Genomic DNA, 22,239 nt, shown 5'->3' on the forward strand with positions numbered 1-22,239 from the left:
GTAAAATGATGATAATACTTTATCTAGCTCCTTTCCAGGATTATTGTGAGAAATATGCTTTGTGAACTTTGAAGTACTTTTAATATGACTCCCTTTTCTTTTTTGGGGGGGGGGCTGGGCTATTGGGGTTAAGTGACTTGCCCGGAGTCACACAGCTAGTAAGTGTGTTATGTGTCTGAGGCCAGATTTAAACTTAGGTCCTCCTGACTCCAGAGCCAGCACTCTATCCACTGCACTACCTAGCTGCCCTTCCCTATTTCTACTATAGGAGTATTTTACTTGAATTTTTTTCCAACTTCATGTCTTTGATGTAGAGATTGTTCTAATTGTAGTCATCAAATGATTTCATACTTTTTAAAAGGCAGCATATATAATCAAGCAAAGTAGTTGAGATGGTAAGGAGTAAACTTTCTTTTATTATTGTGAAAAAAATCGGGTTGTCTTTCACAAGAAATTGTAGGGTTTTACATATTGAAGCAGATATAAGAAATTTGGAGGTTTTTGCCTGCACTTTTACATTTTTCTTACTTATGGCATCTGTATAAATTATAGTTCTTGTATTTTGAACTTGAAAACTTTAGTATCTTATAATGCTATCACAGGATTATAGTAATTCTATACTTAATAATAGCTAGCATTTTTATAGCACTTACTTGTGTGCCAGGCACTGTGCTAAAACACTTTGCAATTATAATCTCATTTAGCTTGTTTTATGCTACTGGTTGATTTATTTTTATTGGTTATTTGCTAAAAGCATACAACTAGTCAAAATGATGATTCCAGTTAGAGATTCTGAGAACTGAGAGATGCTAAATAGAATTGTATAGCTACTTGTTCTTTTTGATAGTTTCTTAGAAGACATGCGATGTTAGCACTAGAGATTTTGTTTTATGAAATAACTTGTATTAGCTAAAAAGTCAGGGTTTGACTGAAGTCAAGCAACTGAAAGAGGCAAAAAAAAAAGTTGCTTTACTGAACCATATATGTATATATTTGCCTATGCATTCTGTTGGGAAATCCCAAAGAAGTAAATAAATACAGAACCATTTCTTTGGAAACTTGAAGGAAATAATTTTTTAGGTAGGGCTAGGGTCTGGAGCTGTGATTTCTGTGATAAAGAGAACTCATGAAAAAAACATTTTACTGTACCAATATAAGGCAACCCCTTCTCTGCAGGTTTATAGTTTTAGAAGGTTGTGTACAGAGACCACTGAGAAATTAAGGGACTCATCCAGTTCTTCCTGGCTCTCTCCAAGGACCAGCCTAGTTGAATACAGATTAACTCATCACCAGACAGTTGGTCTATGATTGTTGAGCTTTTTTGGTTACAACTGTCCATGAAACAAACACAATAACTGCTTAATAGTTAATTTTGATTGCTTAATTAAAAAATGGTGTCTAAAAAAATTCTGAGAAGGTTCCATAAGTTTCAGCAGACTGCCAAATGGGGGTTCATGACATAAAAAAGATTAACTTGTAAACTAGAAGGACTGAATCATTTTCATAGGGATGTATTCACACTAAAAATAATCAGAAGTCATAAAGAAATTGCACCTAAAGGGAAGAATAGATAGCTCACAAGTTCTCCTTAGACAAAGGAGTGGTAGGAGTTTCATCATGTGCCTAAAGACAACAATAAACATCATTTCAGAGGGTCGTGTCATCTTGATCATATGATCACTGTGAAGATAATGGCAACTTATGCATTATCATCTATTGCAGTAAATGAATAAGAGGGAAATTCTGTGAAGAATTTGACAAAATCTCCAAATTAAATCATCATTCATCTTAATATTCAGTGACTTCAACATAAAGGTTGGGTCAGGGACCTAGGCAGGTTGATTGGAAATAGATTCAGAAAAAAGAAACTAAAGTTATATACACTTCTCCAAATCTTCACCTTTGTATAAATAAAAAGTTGATTCAAGAAAAGTCAGAGACAGCAAAAACAAGCAAAAGAAAAAATATCTGGTTGAGAATAATTTATGACAAATATAAAAACTTTAAAAACCAAAAACTTTATATCTGAAATATAAAAGGAAATGATAGAAAGTCAGTGGTAACTTTAAGTCCACAGTAGATAAAATATTTCCTTTAAAAGAAACAATAAAAATTTTCAAACATGTTAAAAAAAGTTACAGCTTCACTAATTTTAAAAAATAATTAAAATCATTTTGATATTTTGACAGAAATGGCCGAAATAAATTATTAAAATTTAGTACTGTCAGGCTAATAGAGAATTTTGGTAGAACTGTAACTATGTAGAATTTTTTTAAAAAAACAATCTGGCAGTGTGCAATAAATGTTGCAAAAATAATTATACCTTTTGATTTAATAATTCTATTACTGGGAATATACCTTATTGTTGTAATCAAAAACAAAGAAGAGCTATTTGTTTTAAGGTTTTTTTACTTGTATCAGATGTAATTGCAAAAAGTTGGAAGTAACCTAAATGTTCAACAGGAGAGTATGGTTAAACAAATTGTGAATCACTAATGTAATGGAACATTCTAGTGTAACTTAAATAGTCAATAATGAGAAATAAAAAAAAATCTAAAATGATCTTTCTGAAATAATGCAAAGAAAAAAACAAAAATGGAGTAAATACTAAATGCACTCTTAGGAGGAAAATTAGTGAGCAAAAATGAACAGGAATGAATAGATAAAGAATCCTGATGGAGGGACTAAGAAAAAAGCACTGAACGACTCTCAACACTTGAAGTTAATTAATTTAAATTGAAATAGTAATTAAACAAGGATAGTTGTTGATGCTTAATTTGTAATAAAATAGTTAAATTTTTTAAAGGTGGGGGAGAGGTTTGCAAGATGTGGCAAATATCCCCCAAATGAACTTACTATATCTTTTTAAAAAAATTTATTTCTATTTAGTATTTTATTTTTCCCCAGTTACATGGAAAAACAATTTTTAACATTTGTTTTTAAAACTTTTGAGTTCCAAATTCTCTTTGTTCCTTCCCCCCAATTAAGAAGGCAAGCAATTCTTTATAGGTTATACTTGTGTAGTCATGCAAAACATATCCATAATAGTCATGTTGTAAAAGAAAACAGAAAAAAAAAAAGTTTTAAAAAAGTATACTTCAGACATTTGTATTCAGACACCATCAGTTCTTTCTCTGGGGATGAATAGCATTTTTCATTATAAGTCCTTCAGAGTTGTCTTGCTGAGAATAGCTGAGTCATTCACAGCTAATCATCTTAAAATATTGCTGTTACTTTGTACACAGTACATTTCACTTAGCGTCAACCTATGTAGAACTTTTTGTATTTTAATGTATAGGAAACAACTCAATTGTCACTATAAGAATAATTTTCAAAATCAGCTTTCAGAATTCAGTTAGATGATTAACTGGATAGAACAAAGATTAAAATCAATGTCAGTGTCATATTAGCCAAATTTAGAAAATAAAAATGAGGAAATGGCACTTGTGTGATTAAGGTAGCTTCATCCCAACTCTTCGATTTTATTTCTGTTGCCTTATGATTTTATATCACATTTACCTCTGACTACATCCTACTCCATCTCCTCTACCTAGCAAACTTTCACTCATTACAAAAAAATTTAAAAAACAGCAGAACCAGGTATCGTGTTAATCTTGTCTGATAGTCTTACATACCAATAATCTCCCACCTCTGCAAATGAAGGAAGGAAAATGCAGAATCTTTTCTGAGATCAAGATTGGTCATTATTAATTATACATCTGTCCATTTCTTTTGTTATTTTTTTTTATTTACATTGTTGTGAGTACTGTTAAACTGTTTTACTGAATCTGATGACCTCATTTTGCATCAGTTCATAAGTCTTACCATAAGCGGTTAAATTCTTCCTGTTTGTTTTTTCTTTTGGGACAGTAGTGTTCCATTATATTCAGGTGCCACAATTTCTTTAGCCCAGCCAATGGGAACCTACTCAGTTGACAATTCCTTGCTTCTGTGAAAGATGCTGGGGCTCTTATGTTTGTATTTTAAAGTTCCTATTCAGTTCCAGTCTTTTAATTTTAAAGGCTTGGAAGCCCTCTTTATTAAAGGTTTTCTTTCCCCATATATGATTATATTAACTTTTGTTTAGGATAAGTTATTTTTGTCTGTAAGCCTTTGTTTTTTGCTTTTTACAATATTGTATTCTAGTATCTTGGGCACCTAGGTGATCAATGGCTACAGTGCCAGGCCTAGAGTCAGGAAGATTCATCTTCCTGAGTTCAAATCTGTGCTCAGACACTTATTAGCTGTGTGACCCTGAGCAAGTCACTTAACTGTTTGCCTCAGTTTCCTCATCTGTAAAAAATGAGTTGGAAAAGGAAATGGCAGACCACTCAAGTATCTTTGCCAAGAACACCCCAAATGGGGTTACAAAGAGTTGGACATGACTGCAAATTAAACAAAGAACCCTCTCCCCCATTTCCTCTTACTGACTGATTCCAAGATCACATTTTTAGTAGAAGCTGCTAGGTCTTTTGTGATCCTACTCGTGTGAACTTGAACTGCTTCTTTGTGGATGTCAGTGATATTTTTTTCTTTGACATGAGAGCTCTGAATTTTGTCTTTGACATATCTGAGACTTTTACTCTTGGAGTTCCTTGCAGGAGGTGCTTTAGGAAACGTTGAGCTAAAGATGTTTAGCAGATAACCAATTTGAGATGTCCAGTAGTCAGTGGGAGATATGAGACTGGAGAGATTAGGTCTAGATAAATAGATCTGAGAATCATCAGCATAGAGATAATAATGAGGAAGAGTAGGTCACTGAAATTGAATAGGTCGAGGAACTCAGAATTTTGGGTATTTCTAGGGGAGCATTGATCTGTATGTTGAAGATCCCTAGTGTGGAGAGGGTTGTAGTTGGAGGAGTTGGGGTGTAGAGATTGTGAGATAGACACTGAACTTATTGAAAATGGGGGGAGAATGACCTGGGAGTTAGTACCTAATGGCCATAAGGATCTTGATTTTGTGATATATTTGGTTAACTTGAAACTTAAAATAGAAGTAGTTGGTAAGTGATGGTGGAAGAAAGAGAAAATGGGGAGCAAGTAGTATTTTGACTCTCTCACTGTGCAGATGAGTGAATTGGGGAGATATTCAAGAAAGTGTAGCCAATATCGGAAAGGGTGGCCAGCAGGGGAATATCTTCAGAAGGGAGCATAGTCTCAGTGAATACCACAACATGGAAGGACCAAAAAAGATAAAGGTTAAGATTAAAGGAAGTTAGTTGATTATGAAGTGGACTTTTTAAAAAGGTTTATTTGATGTCTTTTGCTTTTACATTATGCCCATTTTTGACTATGCCCCTTCTTCCTCTTCTAACCAGTAAGTCTTTGCCTTTATAAACAAAGATTTTAAAAAATCAGCAAAACCAGCATTGACCTTTTTCTTTACTTTTCAAGGAATGAAATAATAAAAAATATCTCTATCACTGTTTCTTAGAGAAGTGTGTCCAATTTAATAGAGTTACCACAGATATGAAATCAAAAGAACCCAAAACCATAGCCAGGAAACATTTGATCTCCTTGGTGACATGGCAGCCAAATACAACACTAGTTTGGTATTCCAGCTCATGTATAAGATATTATTGAAGAGGAGTATAAGATTTTTGATTTGAATTGTCTGGAAAATGTAAAAAAAAAAAAAACAAAACAAAACAGTGGAGGGAAATTGAATTTACTTAAGTCAGATTATCCCAAAAGCATTAGTCAATGAAAACGAAAGTAGAACAAATACACCTGAAATGAAAAATAATTCTTGTTGGTTTTGTGATCATGTATTTTTCAATGAAATGTTTTATTAAAAACTTAATATGAACATCATTGAAGTGCAGTGAAAAAAAAGGTAGGATTTTGGATTCAGTTGACCTGGTTTTGAATCTTAGTTGTAAAAGTCGCTTGAGCTTTCTGGACCCATTTTCTCATCTGTAAAATGAGGAGATTTTACTTTAAATGCCCTATGGCCCTAAATCTGTGATTTGGCCTCGTAACTATATTTAAAGTTTGTTTAAAAGCATAAAATATAACTTTTCTGTTATTCCCTTTAATTTATGGTGATATGTATTCATCAGCAACAATAGTGAAAGTACTGCATTTTACTCTAACATCTCAGATGTATTGTATGAAGAAATAGGGCAGCTAGGTGGCGCAATGGATAGAGCACCGGCCCTGAAGTCAGGAGGACCTGAATTCAAATCTGTCCTCAGACCAAACATTTGACACTTACTAGCTGTGTGACCCTGGGCAAGTCACTTAACCCCAATTGCAAAAAAGAAAAAAAAGAAAAAAGAAAAAGAAAAAAAAGAAACAATATTTGAGAAGATGAAGTTGGAAATAGTAACTGTACCTAACCAAATATATAAAGAAATTTGTAATGTAGGCTATATAATTTTTAAAACATTCAGAATTTAACCTTGAAGATATGTCTAATTGAGGAGGATTCATAAGTATGGAAAGAGTTATATATGGTACTATTATGAAAATAAAGTGACAAAGAAAACTTCAGGCATTTCTGATCCATTTGTTTATTTTTCATCTTTGTAAGAGCCTTTATGAGAATGTACACATTGGAAGTATACTTTGTGAAAGTATTTGAAAGTAACAAGCCTTCACAAACTTTTCAGTAGTAAACCAGGTCTTCACAATCATACTGTGACTGAAGTATAAGGAATGTATGGTACTGCTGTGTGTTTCAGTTATGAAAAAAAGTATTTGACTCAGTTTAACAAAATTCAGCCTTTTTTTTTCCCTGTTAGCTATTGTCTTATAACTTTCCTTCTCTTCTTAATAACTGGCGTTTATATAATAGCATTTTAAAGTTTATAAAGTGCTTTACATATAATAATTAATTTGATCTTCACAGCCTTTTGAAGTATTAAAATTTCCTCATTTTACAGATGAGGAAACAGGCTGAGAGAGGTTAAGAGCCTTGCTCAGAGTTACACAACTAGTGTCTGATAACAGAATTTGAACTCATATCTTCCTGACTCCCAAGCCCTATGCTGTATTTATTGTAACATAGATGCCCCTAGCTAAAGTTTTTGAGAAAGCCATCTACACTAGATGATTCCACTTCCTTTTCTCTCATTTACTTCTAAATCATTTGTAATCTGACTTCATCATTCAAATTAAACTGATCTCTCTAGGGTCACCAGTGATTCTTAATTGCCAACTCTCAATCTTCATTCTAATTGACTTTTCTGTAACTTTTGAAACTGCCGATTGATCACTCTCTTCTCCTAGATTCTCTCTTGATTTTTGTGACACTTCTCTCCTGATTCTCTTCCTACATGACTAACCATTCTTTCACGTTCCCTTTGCTGAATCTTCAGGACATACCCTCTAACCATTAATGGTCCCCAAGGTTCTGTCATAGGCCCTCTTTTTCTTCTCTCTTTATACTGTCTCACTTGAAAATCTCGTTAGATTCAGTTATCATCTATGCAGATGATTCTGAAATCTATATATCCAGTCCTAGTCTTTCACTTTAGCTCTAGGTCTACATCACCTACTACCTATTGTACATCTCAAATTCAGCAGGTATAAAACAACTCATAATTTCCCTTCAAACACTCTCTTTTTCCCAAGTTTCACTGTTGAGAGTACCATCATTTTCCTAAGGCTTACAACCTTAGCATCATCCACAGCTCTTCACTCAAACCTCACATATTCAGTCTATCCAGTCAAATCTTATCATTTTACCTTTCACAAAATCTTTCATATATGTCCCCTTCTCTTTACTCACACATCCATTACCCTGGTTCAGGCCCCCTCTCCTCACATCTCAAATATTTCAGTAACCTTCAGGTTGTTCTTCCTGCCTCAAATCGTATCACACTCCAGTCCATCCTCCACTCACCTGCCAAGTTCATTTTCCTAAAGCTTAAATCTAACCATATTATATCCCTCCCTTTCCCCACACACTCAGTAAACTTCAGTGGCTCCTTGTTATATTTAGGATCAAATATAAAACTCTCTTTAAATTCCTTCAAAATCTGGTCCCTTGCTTCCTTTTTAGTCTTCTTAAACTTTACTCTCATTCTTTTATGCTATGTTCCAGCTCTAATGGACTACTTGTCATTCCTTGTACTTGACACTCCATCTACCAGTTCCATAGCTTTTCATTGGCTTTGTTCCTCATGCCTAATATGCTGTCTCTCCACATCTCCTATTCCTAGCTTCCCTGACTTCCTTTAAGATGTGGTGCAGATCCCATCTTCTACAGGAGGCCTTTCCAGTTGCCCCTCCCCAACCCCTCACAACTAATGTGTTCTGAGATTACCTTCCCTTCACACCTTGTTTATGTTGTATCTACTTAGTCATTCTCTGTTGTCTTCTTCATTCAAAAATGAGCTTGAGTTCAGGGACCATGTTTTGACCTTTCTTTGCATCTCTAGCACTTCTCTAGTATTTAACACATAGTAAGTGTCCATAAATGCTTGTTGATTGACTAATGTGTCCAGTGTCTTTGATCCCAAACTGTATCCTGTTGGGAAAGTCCTTGTTTTTAATACCACTACATTCCTGATGATACATATTGTCATAAATTATTATGAAACCATCCCCAGCCCCTAGTCTCAGAAGTCATTGTTATTGGTGACATAACAGGTATTGGAAAGAATCTATATGTTGGGTTCAGGCATATTGATTCATGTGAGAATTTGCATCAAAGACCTATATGACTGGGGGGAAAAGGAAGAAAGGAAACAAACATTTATTCATTTATTTATTTTTTGATGAGGCAATTAGAGTTAAGTGACTTGTGCAGAGTCACACAGCTGATAAGTGTTATGGGTCTGAGGTCAAATTTGAACTCAGGTCCTCCTGACTCCCACTGCGCCACCTAGCTGCCCCTGAAACTTGCAAGCACTTATTAAGAGCCCCCTATGTACCAGGCCCTCTAAGTGCTTTGCACATATTTCATTCAGTCCTTACAGCAACCCTAGAAAGTAGATTCTTTTGTGATCCCCATTTTACGGTTGAGGAAACTGAGAAATACAGAAGCTAAATGACTTACCCAGGGTCACACAACTAGTACGTGTCTGAAGTCAAATTTGAACTTAGATCTTCGTGACTAAAGATCCAGCACCCTCCCCACTTTGCCATTTAGCTGAGGTAGTTGGATCATAAGGTACCTATGTACAAGTTTAGAACTCTAGTGTAATGAATGACTCAGAGACTAAGATTTCAGATATATGATCTGTTTAATAAAAACATAGTCAAGTGGTCTCAGGTTAAATTCAGTTTCTGAAGGTGGTTTAAAAAAAGTTCAGAATGGTGAAAGTAGATAAAACCACAGCAAGGAATTTAAAAACAGTCAGCAAAAAGGTTTCCTGTGGTCTCAGGAGCTTTTCACCAAAGATCTATAAACTGCTTTTAAGATCTTCTTGTCCCAGCAGCCAGCAGTTGGGTCCCAGATCAATATACCGAGGGGCACAGTTAAACCAAATTAGCTCATGTCTGCACCACAACTTGCCGGATCACAAACAGGTGGGGCTGCTAGTGTAAGAATGTGGGGGGAGGGGTTATGTCATGCCTCCCAAATTCCTATGTCCTAGCCTACAACAAAAGGAAAATAGGTGAACACCCTAACTGTTGTACTGTTGTGCAAAAAATATTTTTTAAATCAGAAGACTTCTATATGAGGTAGACTATCTTTGGAGGAATTTTGAATTACAGCTCTGCCACTTAACTATCAACATAACTTTGGGCCTCAATTTCCTCATTTGTAAATGATGAGGGGGTTGGCCAGATGACCTTTATAGCCCCTTCCAACTTTAGATCTATAATCCATTTATCCAGGTTATTATTCTAACTTTTATAGGTAAATGTGAACTAGAATTACACCAGAGAGACCAGATCAGTTATTCTCTATACTGTTAAAAGATTGTCCTTATGCCTATGAGGTTATTTATCTGTTGAACTTTAAGGAGCGTTAATGTTGGTTGATTGGTTATTAATAGAAGTATATTTCAATTGTTTAAGGGGCCTGGAGATAAGTTTGATTTGAAAGCCAATAAAACTTTCAAATAAGTCTGAAAGTTAGCCACAGAATTTCCTGTGGTCTCCCAGAGACTTTTCACAGTTTATAATTACAAATTAGATTTTAGATATGGTTTTTTAAGTGATGTAGCTAGAAGGCAGTTTTGGGAATGGCTCTGTTGAATTGCCAGGGAATGTTCAAATTACTGAACATTGTGCACATTTTACATGCCAGCAAGGTTATGCATAAGATTCTGCATTCTAGGCTTCAGCAAATGTGAACTGAGAATTACCATAAGAGCAGGCTGGTTTTCAAAGAGGCAGAGGGACTAAAGACCAAATTGCCAACATTTATTGGATTATGGAGAAATCAAGGGAGTTCCAGAAAAACTTCTACTTCTGCTTCATTGACAACACTAAAGCCTTTGACTGTGTGGATCACAACAAAATGTGGCAAGTCCTCAAAGAGATGGGAATACCACATCGTCTTACTTGTCACCTTAGGAACTGTATGCGGGCCAAAAAGCAAAAGTTAGAAACGTGCGTAGAACTACTGATTGGCTTAAGATTAGAAATACTATATTCTTATTGGTTAACAGGGTGAAAGTACTTACCAATGGGATTCAGTTATCATTTTACTCTTATTAGTATCCTTAAAAATCATGTTTTCAAATTATCTCTGTAGTTTAAATTTATATTCAATGCTTGTGACAAAAAGCTCACAAATTAGAATATCAAATAATAGCTTTAACTGTGGATTAGTTTCTTTTGGGGGAGAGGATATGTTCTAAAGTTAGCATGTCTACTTTTCTGCTGTTCCCTAAGGACTACTGAGCCTTGCCATCTGTTGTGCAGCCAAATTATTCTGCATATGTTATTTTCCTCATTAGAATGTGTGTTCCTCAAAAGCAAGGACTGTCTTACTTTTCTATTTGTATCCATAATACTTAGCACAGTACTTTATATGTAGCAGACTTTTAATAAATACTTTTTCATTTATTCATGTAAGGAGAAAAGTCCTGCATAGCACTATAGGATAAAATATCTGAAAATCCTTGAATTGTTGCTCACCTATAATATATAGTTGCTTATCTATAATATTTTATATATACATACACATATATTTTATATATATATATATATACATACACATATGTAATATAGATATCTCTTTTAAATTAAATTTTCTTGAAATGATCAAGTATTTATTCTGGGGAGTAAGAAGGACCTTATAACAAATAAGCATAGTGAAGTATAACATGTCTAAAGATTATATAAAGTGTTAAACAATTTAAATAGTTTTTGTTGGAAAGGGCCTAGGTTCTCTCTCTTTTTTTTTTTCATTTTGGTGAGGCGATGAGGTTAAGTGACTTGCCCAGGGTCACACAACTAATAAGTGTAAAGTGTCTGAGGCTGGATTTGAGCTCAGGTCCTCCTGACTCCAAGGCCAGATCTCTGTTCACTGTGCCACCTAGCTGCCCTTTTAGGTTCTCTTTAAAAGGAGTCAATCTGTATAGGAACAGATGGACCTGAGATGGTGGTGATGGAAACGGTTAAATGTAAATTTTATTTTTTAATATAGCCAACATCTAAACTTTACGTCAGGGAAGAGAAACTAGGACTTTAATTTTTCTCAAATTCAAAGAAAAAAACATAGGTAAGGAAATCAAATAAAAAAGGCCAAACTTTTGAAAGGACTTCACACAAAAGTGTGATTTTATTAGAGGTCACACCACCCCCATAGCATTGTCTTCTTGCTTCATCTTGAGACTGCTGCAAAAGATACAAGGAAGTCAAAGGCAACATGAGAAGGGCTTGCTACTAGGCTAGGAATGCTTAGAAGACCGATTGAAGTTGTTAGACTGCAAATATGTTAAAGAGCAGATTCCAGAATCATGCATTTACAGTGGAATGCTCAGACTATGAGAGGCTCACTGTAACTGAGATAGACTGAATGAATAGGAGATTCATTCTGGGGCTTGTGCTGTCCTTTGTGAGAGGAATGACAAAGGAGGGAGCACCAATGACATCTGCTGTCTCACGACTGAAGTCGATATACTCTGCTTCAGATGGTTAAATGGCAACCCATTGTTGTGTTTATGTAGAGCTTTAAGATTTGCAACCATTTTATATACGTTATCTATATTTACCCTCACAATCCTGTGTAAAGTGTTTTTATTATCTTCGTTTTACATTTTGGGAAACTGAGCTTCAGAGAGATTGTGATTTCCCCATAGTCACACAACTAATAAATGTCATCAGAGCAGCTCAGAGTCTGGGACCAGAAGTTAGGAAGACCTGAGTCAAATTAAACTTCAGACATTTAACTAGCTATGAGCTTGCCTTGGGTAAGTCATTGGACCTCCATTTGCCTCAGTTTTCTCCTCTGTAAAATGGATCAAAATGGCACCTACCTTTCAGAGTTGTTGAATAAGATAATATTTATAAAGTGCTTTACAAACCTTAAAGTATTATATAAATGCTATTTGTTTATTAATTTATTATTATGTCTCAGGTGAGATTCAAACTTAGCCAGGCAGCATGTACTAGATAGGCCAAATCATTGCCACCAGCTCACCTGCCCTCTTCCCTCAGACTCCTTTGTGGGCACCCAGGACCCACTGCCCAAGAGTTCCTGTAATAGAAGTCAGCCCCTGCAGCCGTCATCCAGGGGAGTAAGCCCTGTACTGATGGGATTGGGCAGTTGCCTTTGTAAGTGCTACAGTAATTGCCTGCCTAGTGGCCCTGTCTCCTAAAGACCCAGGAAATAAAGCTTTACTCCCCAAAGTCCTTGGCAATATCAAATAGTTGAACATCAGAAACTGGAGGTTTTGATAAAAGTGACACTAACAATATATTATATTTACCTTAGTGTTGCCCCCTAAAGGACACTGAAATTTCCATCTACCTTGCTGAATTTTTCTGTATGTTGTTTCCCTCTATTAAAATGGGAGCTCCTTGAGATCAAGGACCTTTAGATCAAGGATCTCATTTTTTTAGTTTGTATCCCCAGTGCTTTGCACATACTAAGTATTTAATAAGTGCTTTTTTATCCATTCATTCATGGAAAATGACGAAGCACTACAGTACTAATGAAACTATCCATATTATCATTTTCTACCTGTTTTTATACTTTTAACCTATCTCTTTATTAAAAATAAAAATGATGTAGCTAGCACCTGGCAAATTTGAGGGCATATATAGGACCCTAAATTATTCTAAAATACTTGGAAATTCATCAGATTTATTGCTGATATAGTTGAACAGTTTCGCTTATTTAGTAATAACTTAGAAAATCTAAATGGGGGATTAGCACAAGTGATAGACCGCTTGCTCAGCATTCGAGGGTAATGGGATAAATGCCTTCATCCTCCAGTGAGTTTGGGGTATGAGGGTGTTCAGGAGGACTAGCACCTCTTGTATGAAGCCTTGTCAAGCCCTTTTTAGGGCTGCTCATCTACCTTTGGTGTCCACCTAATCCAGCTCTCACCTGTGGCTCCAAGAAACTGTAGCATGCACAACAGCCATACCCTGGTAAAATAGTCTTGGCAAATGGGCTAAACCAGGTTGACGGTAACCGACAGGCCTCAGAACCCATCAGTGAGTTAGGGGGATGTCTATTCCAAGGAAAAGAAGACTTCCCCTGGTGGAATGGGCAGATAAGAACAGCTTGTTTCAATAGCCATGACGATAGCTGAAGCTCCTGTGGAGTGTTTAGAGATTGATCAGACATGGAAGACACTAAGGTCATCCACTGCATCTTGGGTCATCACCGCTTGTCTTGATTTTTGTCTTGCTACTGGTCTTTGATGACTCTGGAAGAGACAGTGAGGCTGACAACTTTGTGCAACTCTGCCTTACTTAAATCCAGTCCACTTGCTAGTCAAGATATCACCCTGTGATGTCGTCGGTCCTCTTCAAAAACTCTTTGACCCAGCAATACCACTATGTGGTCTATTTCCAAAGATGATTAGGGAAAAAGGAAAAGAACCTGTATGTTCTAAAATATTTATAACACCTCTCTTTGTGGTAGCAAAGAACTGGAAATTGAAAAGATGCCCATCAGTTGGGGAATAGCTGAGCAAGTTGTGGTGTATGATTGTGATGGAATACTACTGTGTTATAATGAGCTCAGTGGTTTTAGAAAAACGTGAAAAGATTTGCACAAAATTGAAGAGTGAAACGAGCAGAACCAAGAGAACACTGTATACAGTAATAGCAATATTGGGCTTTTTTTTTTTCTAGGTGAGGCAGGTTGGGGTTAAGTGACTTGCCCAGAGTCACACAGCTAGGAAGTATTAAGTGTCTGAGACCGGATTTGAACTCAGGTCTGAGTTCAAATAGTTCAAATTGAGTTCAAATTGCCCCAATAGCAATGTTATTTTAAGAATGACTTTGAGGGGGCAACTAGATGTCACAGTAGATATAGAGCAGTGGCCCTGGAGTCAGGGGGACCTGAGATCAAATGCAGCCTCAGACACTTGACACTTATTAGCTGTGTGACTCTGGGCAAGTCACTTAACCCTGATTGCCTCACAAAAAAAAAAAATCACTTTGAGTGAATAAATCATTTTTTATTATAAATACCCAAATTAACTATAAAGGACATAGGAAGGAAAAACATTATCTGCATCTAGAGAAAGAATGGATAAATAGAAGTATGTATAAGAATAATTTTACACATATATACCTATTTGTGTCTAATGGTAGCCATCTTTAGGCTGAGGAGGGGGGAAGAAAAAAATTTACATGATAATTTTGTTGTATATTTGAAAGGAATAGCAAGTTGGGCATAGCAGATTTGTAGTTTGTGTACAATTGCCTTTTTATCGTACTGTGTTATAGAAATACTTGTTTTATTCCATAAATTAAAAATAAAATTCTAAAAATTTTATGAAAGCATGAATAATAGCTTAGAAAATTTAGAGCAGCATACTTAAAATGTGTTTTGATTTGAAAGTGTGCTAGTAGTTTTGATGATTTGGATTTCCATGTTATAGCAGATGACTACAGCTGTTTTGTTGCTGTTTGCCACTTTCTTTGTATCCTGAGGCAAACAAGAAGGCTCCAGGCAGGGTCCTATACATCTTGGGTTTCGGAATGGAAGCTAGTTATGGCATATTCCTTCCTTAGCATCGTTTTCCTCTTCCTCTCTTCTCCTCACTCTCCGCCCCCCCCCCCAACTTCTTGGCTTCACGAGATATTTGACTTACCTTCTGTCTCCCTTGATATCCAGAAAGTCCCTTGTGTATTTGTTGAAAGTTCCTAGAGAGCCAAACTTGTTTAATTTTTTGCCCTTTTAAGCTGTAGCACTTAGCACAGTGCTTGGGGGCATGGGTGGTGCTTAATAAATGCTTGTTGATCAACAAATTTTAATAAACTGTGTGGGACCTATTTCTGATTTCAGTTATATCGTAGACTGCTGAGACTGCTTAGAGATTCCTTCTTGCCAATCTGAAGTCGAGAGATCCTACTTGGCTTGGTCTAATAATGATATTCTATTTTTGGCACATCTGCCCTAGGAGACTTATGCCATAGATCCTGTATTAACCACTGTACCTCCTATTCAACTTAACTCCATTTATTGTTTCTGGTTTGTCCTTGTCCTGTTTCTCTCACCTCCCCTAACCCTAACCTAGTTTAGACTTACTTTTACTTGCTTTCTTTTGTCCTATTTAAGAAAGAAAGCAAGGAAGAAAAGAAATAATTGCTACTAGATAACTGGAGAAAGAGTAAAGTTAAACAGTGTAAATTACCCATTCTGATTTTCTTTATCTTCAGATCGCTTCCACTTAGATTACTTTTCATGTTAGGTGAGAAATCTGAATTTTGCTTACTTTCTGTCTGACAATATCTCATTCAGGGAAGGAAGAGTTTCTCCTCTGTTCTCTTACCTTAGAGGTTAGCAAAAACATAGGATTTATTCCAGCAGAACACTGAAAAGTTGGCTGCCAGGTAGTAATGTTTTATCCATAGCAACTCAAACAACAACAATAACAAAAAACCCAACCACAAAGTACAGCTGGGTTATGATGGAACAAATATCTCATCAATGAAACTTTATATTTTTCAAAAAATATTGGAATAAACAATGACAAAAATAGGTTAAAGTATTAACACACATTATTATAATACATTTATTATTATTAACACATTTTTACAAGAGGACCACCTGTTCTTTGCCATAGCGTCTTCATCTCAAAACTTCAAGTTCTACCTCAATTTTAGATATCACTTTGAGAAATAAAAATTTTAAAATAGGACAGGCTGTAATTTAGGCTTTCCATAGGTAACTTGTCCATTTCTTGATTATCAGAGGAGAAAGATGGGGTGATTTGATTTGGATTCGACTAAGTTGAGATAGGTAACGAGACATAAAAGAGAGATTAAGTATGAAACTTCACTTTGTTCTTTGGGTCTTTTATCATAAGAGACTGGTGATTTTCTAGGAAGACAGCCTCAAGAAATCTTGTTTAGGTGACTTGTGTTTCTCCTTTGTCCCTTGAGACACTTTACTTTCCCCTGCTTTGTGGCCCTTCTGCAGCCAAGGTTCACTGTCCTCATTTCTTTGTGTAACCTTTTGTGAAGACAGACCAGACCATGTTCTCCCAGTTTAGATACATTTTGAGCAAATTTATTCTTGACTTTTCATTGTCGATCTCTTCCTGCTACAGTAGAAATTCATCAGCTAAGTAAAATATTAGCCACTCTTTTGTTTGTTTTTTAATTGAATTGTCATTTTAAATGAAATTTTGCTTGTCTGTCTGGATTGTGAAAATAGCACTTCATGACTGCAAAGATCCATTATTTCCTTGGTGTGATTACTCTCTCTACAAAAATACATTGCTACCCCTCTACAACTGTTGGTAGATACTCTGCAATAGTTTCTGTTGTTGAAAATTTCCTCACCTTGAAGCCTACCTGGGATGAGGGTTTAACGTGGCAAGTTCTTGGACAACATGCATATAATCAGTCCATCACTGAACCTTTACTTGAAGGCTTTCTAGCTTAGTAGGACTTGTTAGATCTTTTTACTCTGTGATGAAGCCTTTGAGCACTCATTCTTTACCATGATGAGACCTTGAAGATGGGGAGGATGTTAGTGGAGTAATGTAAATCCAAGACTAAGAATTTTGACATCTATACAAAGTGGTGCTCTCTTATTTTACCGTTTTAATAGCTACTGTAATTTCTACAGTAGTTTCTTAGTAGTTAAGGAATGGAATTCGTGAGGAAGCTTGTCATAAGGAAAGTATTTTGAACTTCTAAAATCATGCAAAATATGACTAGAATAAGCCATTTTATTCCTGCTACCTATTTGGGTCTCTCTTAACCCTTTCATAGTACAGGAAGTATCACTTTAAAGATACTTGTATTTAGTTGAGATCCTTTTTTGGGGGGGGGGGAAACTTGTGACTTTGAGGTTGTCACTTAAGGAATATGAAATAAAGTAGGCTGTATTTGTCAGTATATTTGACATTAAATTAAACTATTTAATTTTAGAATGTTAAATGTTTTTCCTAGCAAGATTATTTATTAATTGTACTGTCATAAATCCTTCACTTCACACATATAATTGAGACAAATTGTCCACTTTTCAGTTGTATGATCAGAGAGGGGTTGAGTTGCCTCTCAGATCTGCCAAAGTCAAAGTGGGCAACAAGATGGAAAAGGGATGATTAAATATGAAACCTCTCTCTTTGGCATGCTTGGTCCTTAAGAAACAGAGCTATCCCTTTTATATTTACTCTTTTCAAGCTTATGTTTATTGGAACAACAATTTATACCACCAGATCAGTGATATTCTTGATAATAATAAAATACACCACTCTCCAGAGAACTCTGTAATCTTTTTAGGCGTAGGGTAGTAACTTGAACATAAGTGTTTAATAATGCTTGTTAAAATAAATAAAATGTATGTTATGTAATTTTATACTTTGTCCACTTGCCCTAGAATTTATGGCATCATAGGATTTTCAGTCTGGAAAGGACTTTAGTACTTATGTAGTCTAATTGTCTTATTTTAGCTGTCCAAAGTTAGTAAATGGCATAGTAAATGACCAGTGTCCTTTGACTCTAGATCCATTGCTCTGCCTACTAAACTAAATTGAACGGAATTGTGCAAGCATATGATTTCATTGGGACAGCTCTATGGACATCATCTTTGAGCATTGAAACTTTTCGTTTTTAATCTTTTTTTTTTAATTTTTAGGCAATTGGGGTTAAGTGATTTGCCCAGGGTTACACAGCTAGTAAGTATCTAGTGTTTGGTCTGAGGCCGGATTTGAACTCAGGTCCTCCTGACTTCAGGGCTGGTGCTCTATCCACTGTGCCACCTAGCTGCCCCTTTTTTAATCTTCTTAAATGAAGAATTTTATAGTTTGAAGTCGCTTTTTCTAATCCCTTGGTAGAATGTAAATTCCTTGACTGTTTTGTTTTTTATGCTTTTTCTGCAGAACATAAAGCACAATCAGTGCCTTGAACATAGTGGGCACTTAGTAAATATTTCTTGTTTTTGGATTATATTTCTCTTTTCAGCTAAAGATGCATCTATGTAGGAAAGTCTTCTTATATTTTACTTGTTTAAATCAGCTTCAAATTCAGAAAACATTTTAGTTGCCTACTGTATGCTAGGTAAAAATCTTTTATGACCAAATATGAGGCATATTACTTTTGTAATAAGTTGTTTCAAAACTGGCTTTGGATTTACCTGCAGCCTTTCTCAAAAACAATAAATGGTAAGATTTAATACACAGGATCTTAATACACAGAAATTTTTCATTATACAATTTTAGTGTTATGGATATAGAATCAGCACTGTGTTAAATACCACAGAGAGCATACATTTGTAATTATAATATTGACACATTCTCTAAACATAAGTATTTTTATTCTTTTGTCTGTTTCTAGCTGTTCCTTTTCCTCCAACTCATAGGCTCACAATAAAAGAAGTATTTGAAGATGGAAAACCTAGACTTGATATCTTGAAAAGCCATTTGGTGAAGGAAGGTAGACTAGAAGAGGATGCAGCCTTAAAGATAATCAATGATGGAGCTGCCATTCTGAAAAATGAAAAGACTATGATAGAATTGGAGGCACCTATCACAGGTCTGAGAAGCACTTCCATGATGACATATATGGGGCAATTTTAAAGCACTAATACAAGTATTGGGTATTGTTGTAGAAGAAATATGCTATGCTAATTGTTTTGGTATGGTGAAATATTGTTAGCATTACTACAGTATTTTCTTGTTCATTAAAAAAAGTCTGAAATATCTATAGAAGAGCATTTCACTATGCCAAATTGAATATAATTTTGTAAAATACTGGTCATAATAATAATTCCTCTTGTTATAATAACTTTTTTCTTCTGAAATTGTAAATATTATTCCCTGTATGCTCTCTTCTTTTATCTAGTGTGTGGTGACATTCATGGGCAATTCTTTGACTTGATGAAATTGTTTGAAGTTGGGGGATCACCTGCTAACACACGCTACCTCTTCCTGGGAGACTATGTGGACAGAGGTTACTTCAGTATAGAGGTAAAAATTAAACTGGAAAAATAAATAAAACAGATTTGTAAAAGATTTGGACACAGAATTATGACATAAAAGACAAAGACTTTTTTTTTTGATTTAGTGAAGTAATTGAAATGAGAAATTAGCAGCATTTTAGGTCTTGTTACTTTTTGTAAGTAAATGGATAGAAAAAAAGACTTTAATAATATTAGGCAGAAATTATTTCTTATGTAACAACAGGACTCACATAAAGGATTAAATTAATTCAATATTGCAAATAATTTTTTAAACTAATCTGCCTTCCCTGTACCTAACATACAATTAGTAAATAAATGGCCTAAGTTATTATTTGTCATGAGCCATGACTCAATTAATTATTCTCGTGATTATCTTTGACTTATCCTTTTCCTTCACTTTATATTTGATCAGTTAACAAAGCCAATGATTTCTTTTTTATATAAATAGTTTTTATTTTTCCAATTACATGTAAAGATAATTTTCAACACTTATTTTTTATAAGATTGGGTTTTTTTTTTTTGGAGTGAGACAGTTGGGGTTAAATGACTTGCCCAGGGTCACACAGCTAGTAAGTATCAATGTCAAGTGTCTGGTCTGAGATTGGATTTGAACTCAGATCCTCCTGACTCTGGGGCCAGTGCTTTATCCACTGTGCCACCTAGCTGCCCCAATGTTTTACAAGATTTTGAGTTTCAAATTTTTTCCCTTCTCCTTCCCCAAGAAGGCAAGCAATCTGATATGTTATGCGTATGCAATCATGTTGAATATATTTCCACATTAGTCGTGTTGTAAAAGAAGAATCAGAACAAAAGGGAAAAGCCATGAAAAAGGGAAAAAAACAAAAACAAGTGAAAACAATATGCTTTGATCTGCATTCAGACTCCATAGTTCTTTCTCTGGATATGGATAGTATTTTCCATCATGAGTCTTTTGGAATTATCTTGGATCGTTGTGTTACATTACAGTAATGTTGCTGTTACTGTATACAGTGTTCTCCTGGTTCTACTAACTTTACTCAGCATCAGTTCATATAAGTCTTTCTAATTTTTTTCTGAAATCTGCCTGCTCATTATTTCTTATAGCATAATAGAATTCCATTACATTCATAACCACAACTTCTTCAGCCATTCCCCAGTTGATGGGCATCCCTTCAATTTCCAAATCTTTGCCACCACAAAAAGAGCTGCAGTAAATATTTTTGTACATGTAGGTCCTTTTCCCTTTTTTATGATCTCTTTGAGCTACAGACCTAGTAGTGGTATTGCTGGATCAAAGGGTATGCACAGTTTTGATAGCCCTTTGGGGATAATTCCAGATTGCTCTCCAGAAAGGTCAGATCAGTTCACAACTCCATCAACAATGCATTAGTGTCCCATTTTCCCCATATCTTCTCCAATATGTATCATTTTTCTTTTCTGTCATATTAGCCAATCTGATATGTGAGATGGTACCCAAATCTGTTAATTTTACCTGAAAATGTTTTGCATCCATTACCTCTTTTCTATTCCTATTGTCCTACCTTCGTTCAGTGCCCCCACTTACTCCCCTCCACCACACACATTTTTACATGTCTTCTTGTCTCCACTCAAATAATCTTATGTGTAGACCTAGTCATATCATTGCTGTACTGAGATATCTTTACCTGTTTCATCTTCTTGACCAAATCAAGCTCAGAATTTTGCCATTTGCCAAGGGCATCCACAATTTTGAACTGCCTTGACTTTTTGTCTTTGTGTCATGTTACCTGCTACCCCTTCTTACTCTCCTTACTCTCCTTACTCCTTACTAATTCAACAACTTTCTTTCCCTAGTCCTCTAAAAAGACTTTGCTGCCTCCAGCTCCCCATTTGTTAATTATATTTCCCTATAGACCTCACATGGCACATTGTTCTGTACCATTTAATACATTTATCTTGTAATATTTTATATTATACTGATTTCTGTTGCTTGGTATCTTATCTTGGTACCATCTAGACATAAAGTGAAAGGTCTCTTATCTTATCCAATTTATGATTCCTCCAGCACCTAAAATGATACTTCCACACAGTCACATAATAAAATTTTGTTGATAGTGGTTGATGATTTGGTTAAGGAAACCAGAAAAGAACTATATCACAGAAACCAGGAGAAAATATAATAAAACAGGAGGAAGTGGTTAGCGGTATCAAATGCAACAGAAAGATAAAGGAAGTTGAGAACTAAGAAAAGACCATTGAATTTGGTAATTAAGAGGTCTTTCTGCATTTCAGTAGAATGATAGGGTGATGAGGGAGTAGAAGCAGCTAGAAGTTTAGAAGTAGAAGGGACAAGGAGATGTTGTTAGTTTAAGGACATTGCAGGGTCAAGGAATGGATTTTGTGTCATCTTATGATAAGGGGAAACTGAACATGTTTTTATCAAAGGGTAAAAGGACCATGGGAACAGGAGAGATTGAAAGTAAGGAAAAAACTTAATTTCTTCCAGGCTACTATCCAGTTTTCCCAGCAGTTTTTGTCAATTATTGAGTCCTTGCCCACAGTAGCTGGAGTTAAGGAATTTTATTAAACACTCTACTATTGTGTCTACTCTATCAGTTGACTTTTTTTTTGTAAAACCAGTAAAAAATCATTTTAGTGATTAATACATTCCTAAGTATAACTTCTGTAATTATTTTGAATGGAGTTTCTCTTTCTACCTCTTTTTACTGTGTTTTGTTGGTTGTTGTTGTTCAGTTGTTTTTCAGTCATGTC

At 35.3% G+C, this 22,239-nt stretch overlaps 1 protein-coding gene across 6 annotated transcripts in view; it reads left to right on the forward strand.

Moving 5' to 3' along the window:
- PPP3CC (protein phosphatase 3 catalytic subunit gamma) overlaps positions 1 to 22,239 on the forward strand; it is a 104,107-nt gene that overhangs the window by 22,794 nt on the left and 59,074 nt on the right. For 4 of the 6 annotated variants that reach the window (XM_020975689.2, XM_020975691.2, XM_020975690.2 and 1 more), the window contains exons 2-3: positions 18,885 to 19,082; positions 19,392 to 19,516. The exons of 1 other annotated variant lie outside the window; for it this stretch is intronic. In XM_020975689.2, the coding sequence (XP_020831348.1) occupies positions 18,885 to 19,082; positions 19,392 to 19,516 (323 nt within the window). The remainder of the gene's footprint in view (positions 1 to 18,884; positions 19,083 to 19,391; positions 19,517 to 22,239) is intronic. One more of the 6 variants, XM_020975694.2, reaches the window with a different exon arrangement.

Source organism: Phascolarctos cinereus, unplaced genomic scaffold, assembly GCF_003287225.1.
Source record: "Phascolarctos cinereus isolate Bilbo 61053 unplaced genomic scaffold, phaCin_HiC Scaffold_2;HRSCAF=192, whole genome shotgun sequence".
In the NCBI taxonomy this organism is placed as follows: Eukaryota; Metazoa; Chordata; class Mammalia; order Diprotodontia; family Phascolarctidae; genus Phascolarctos; species Phascolarctos cinereus.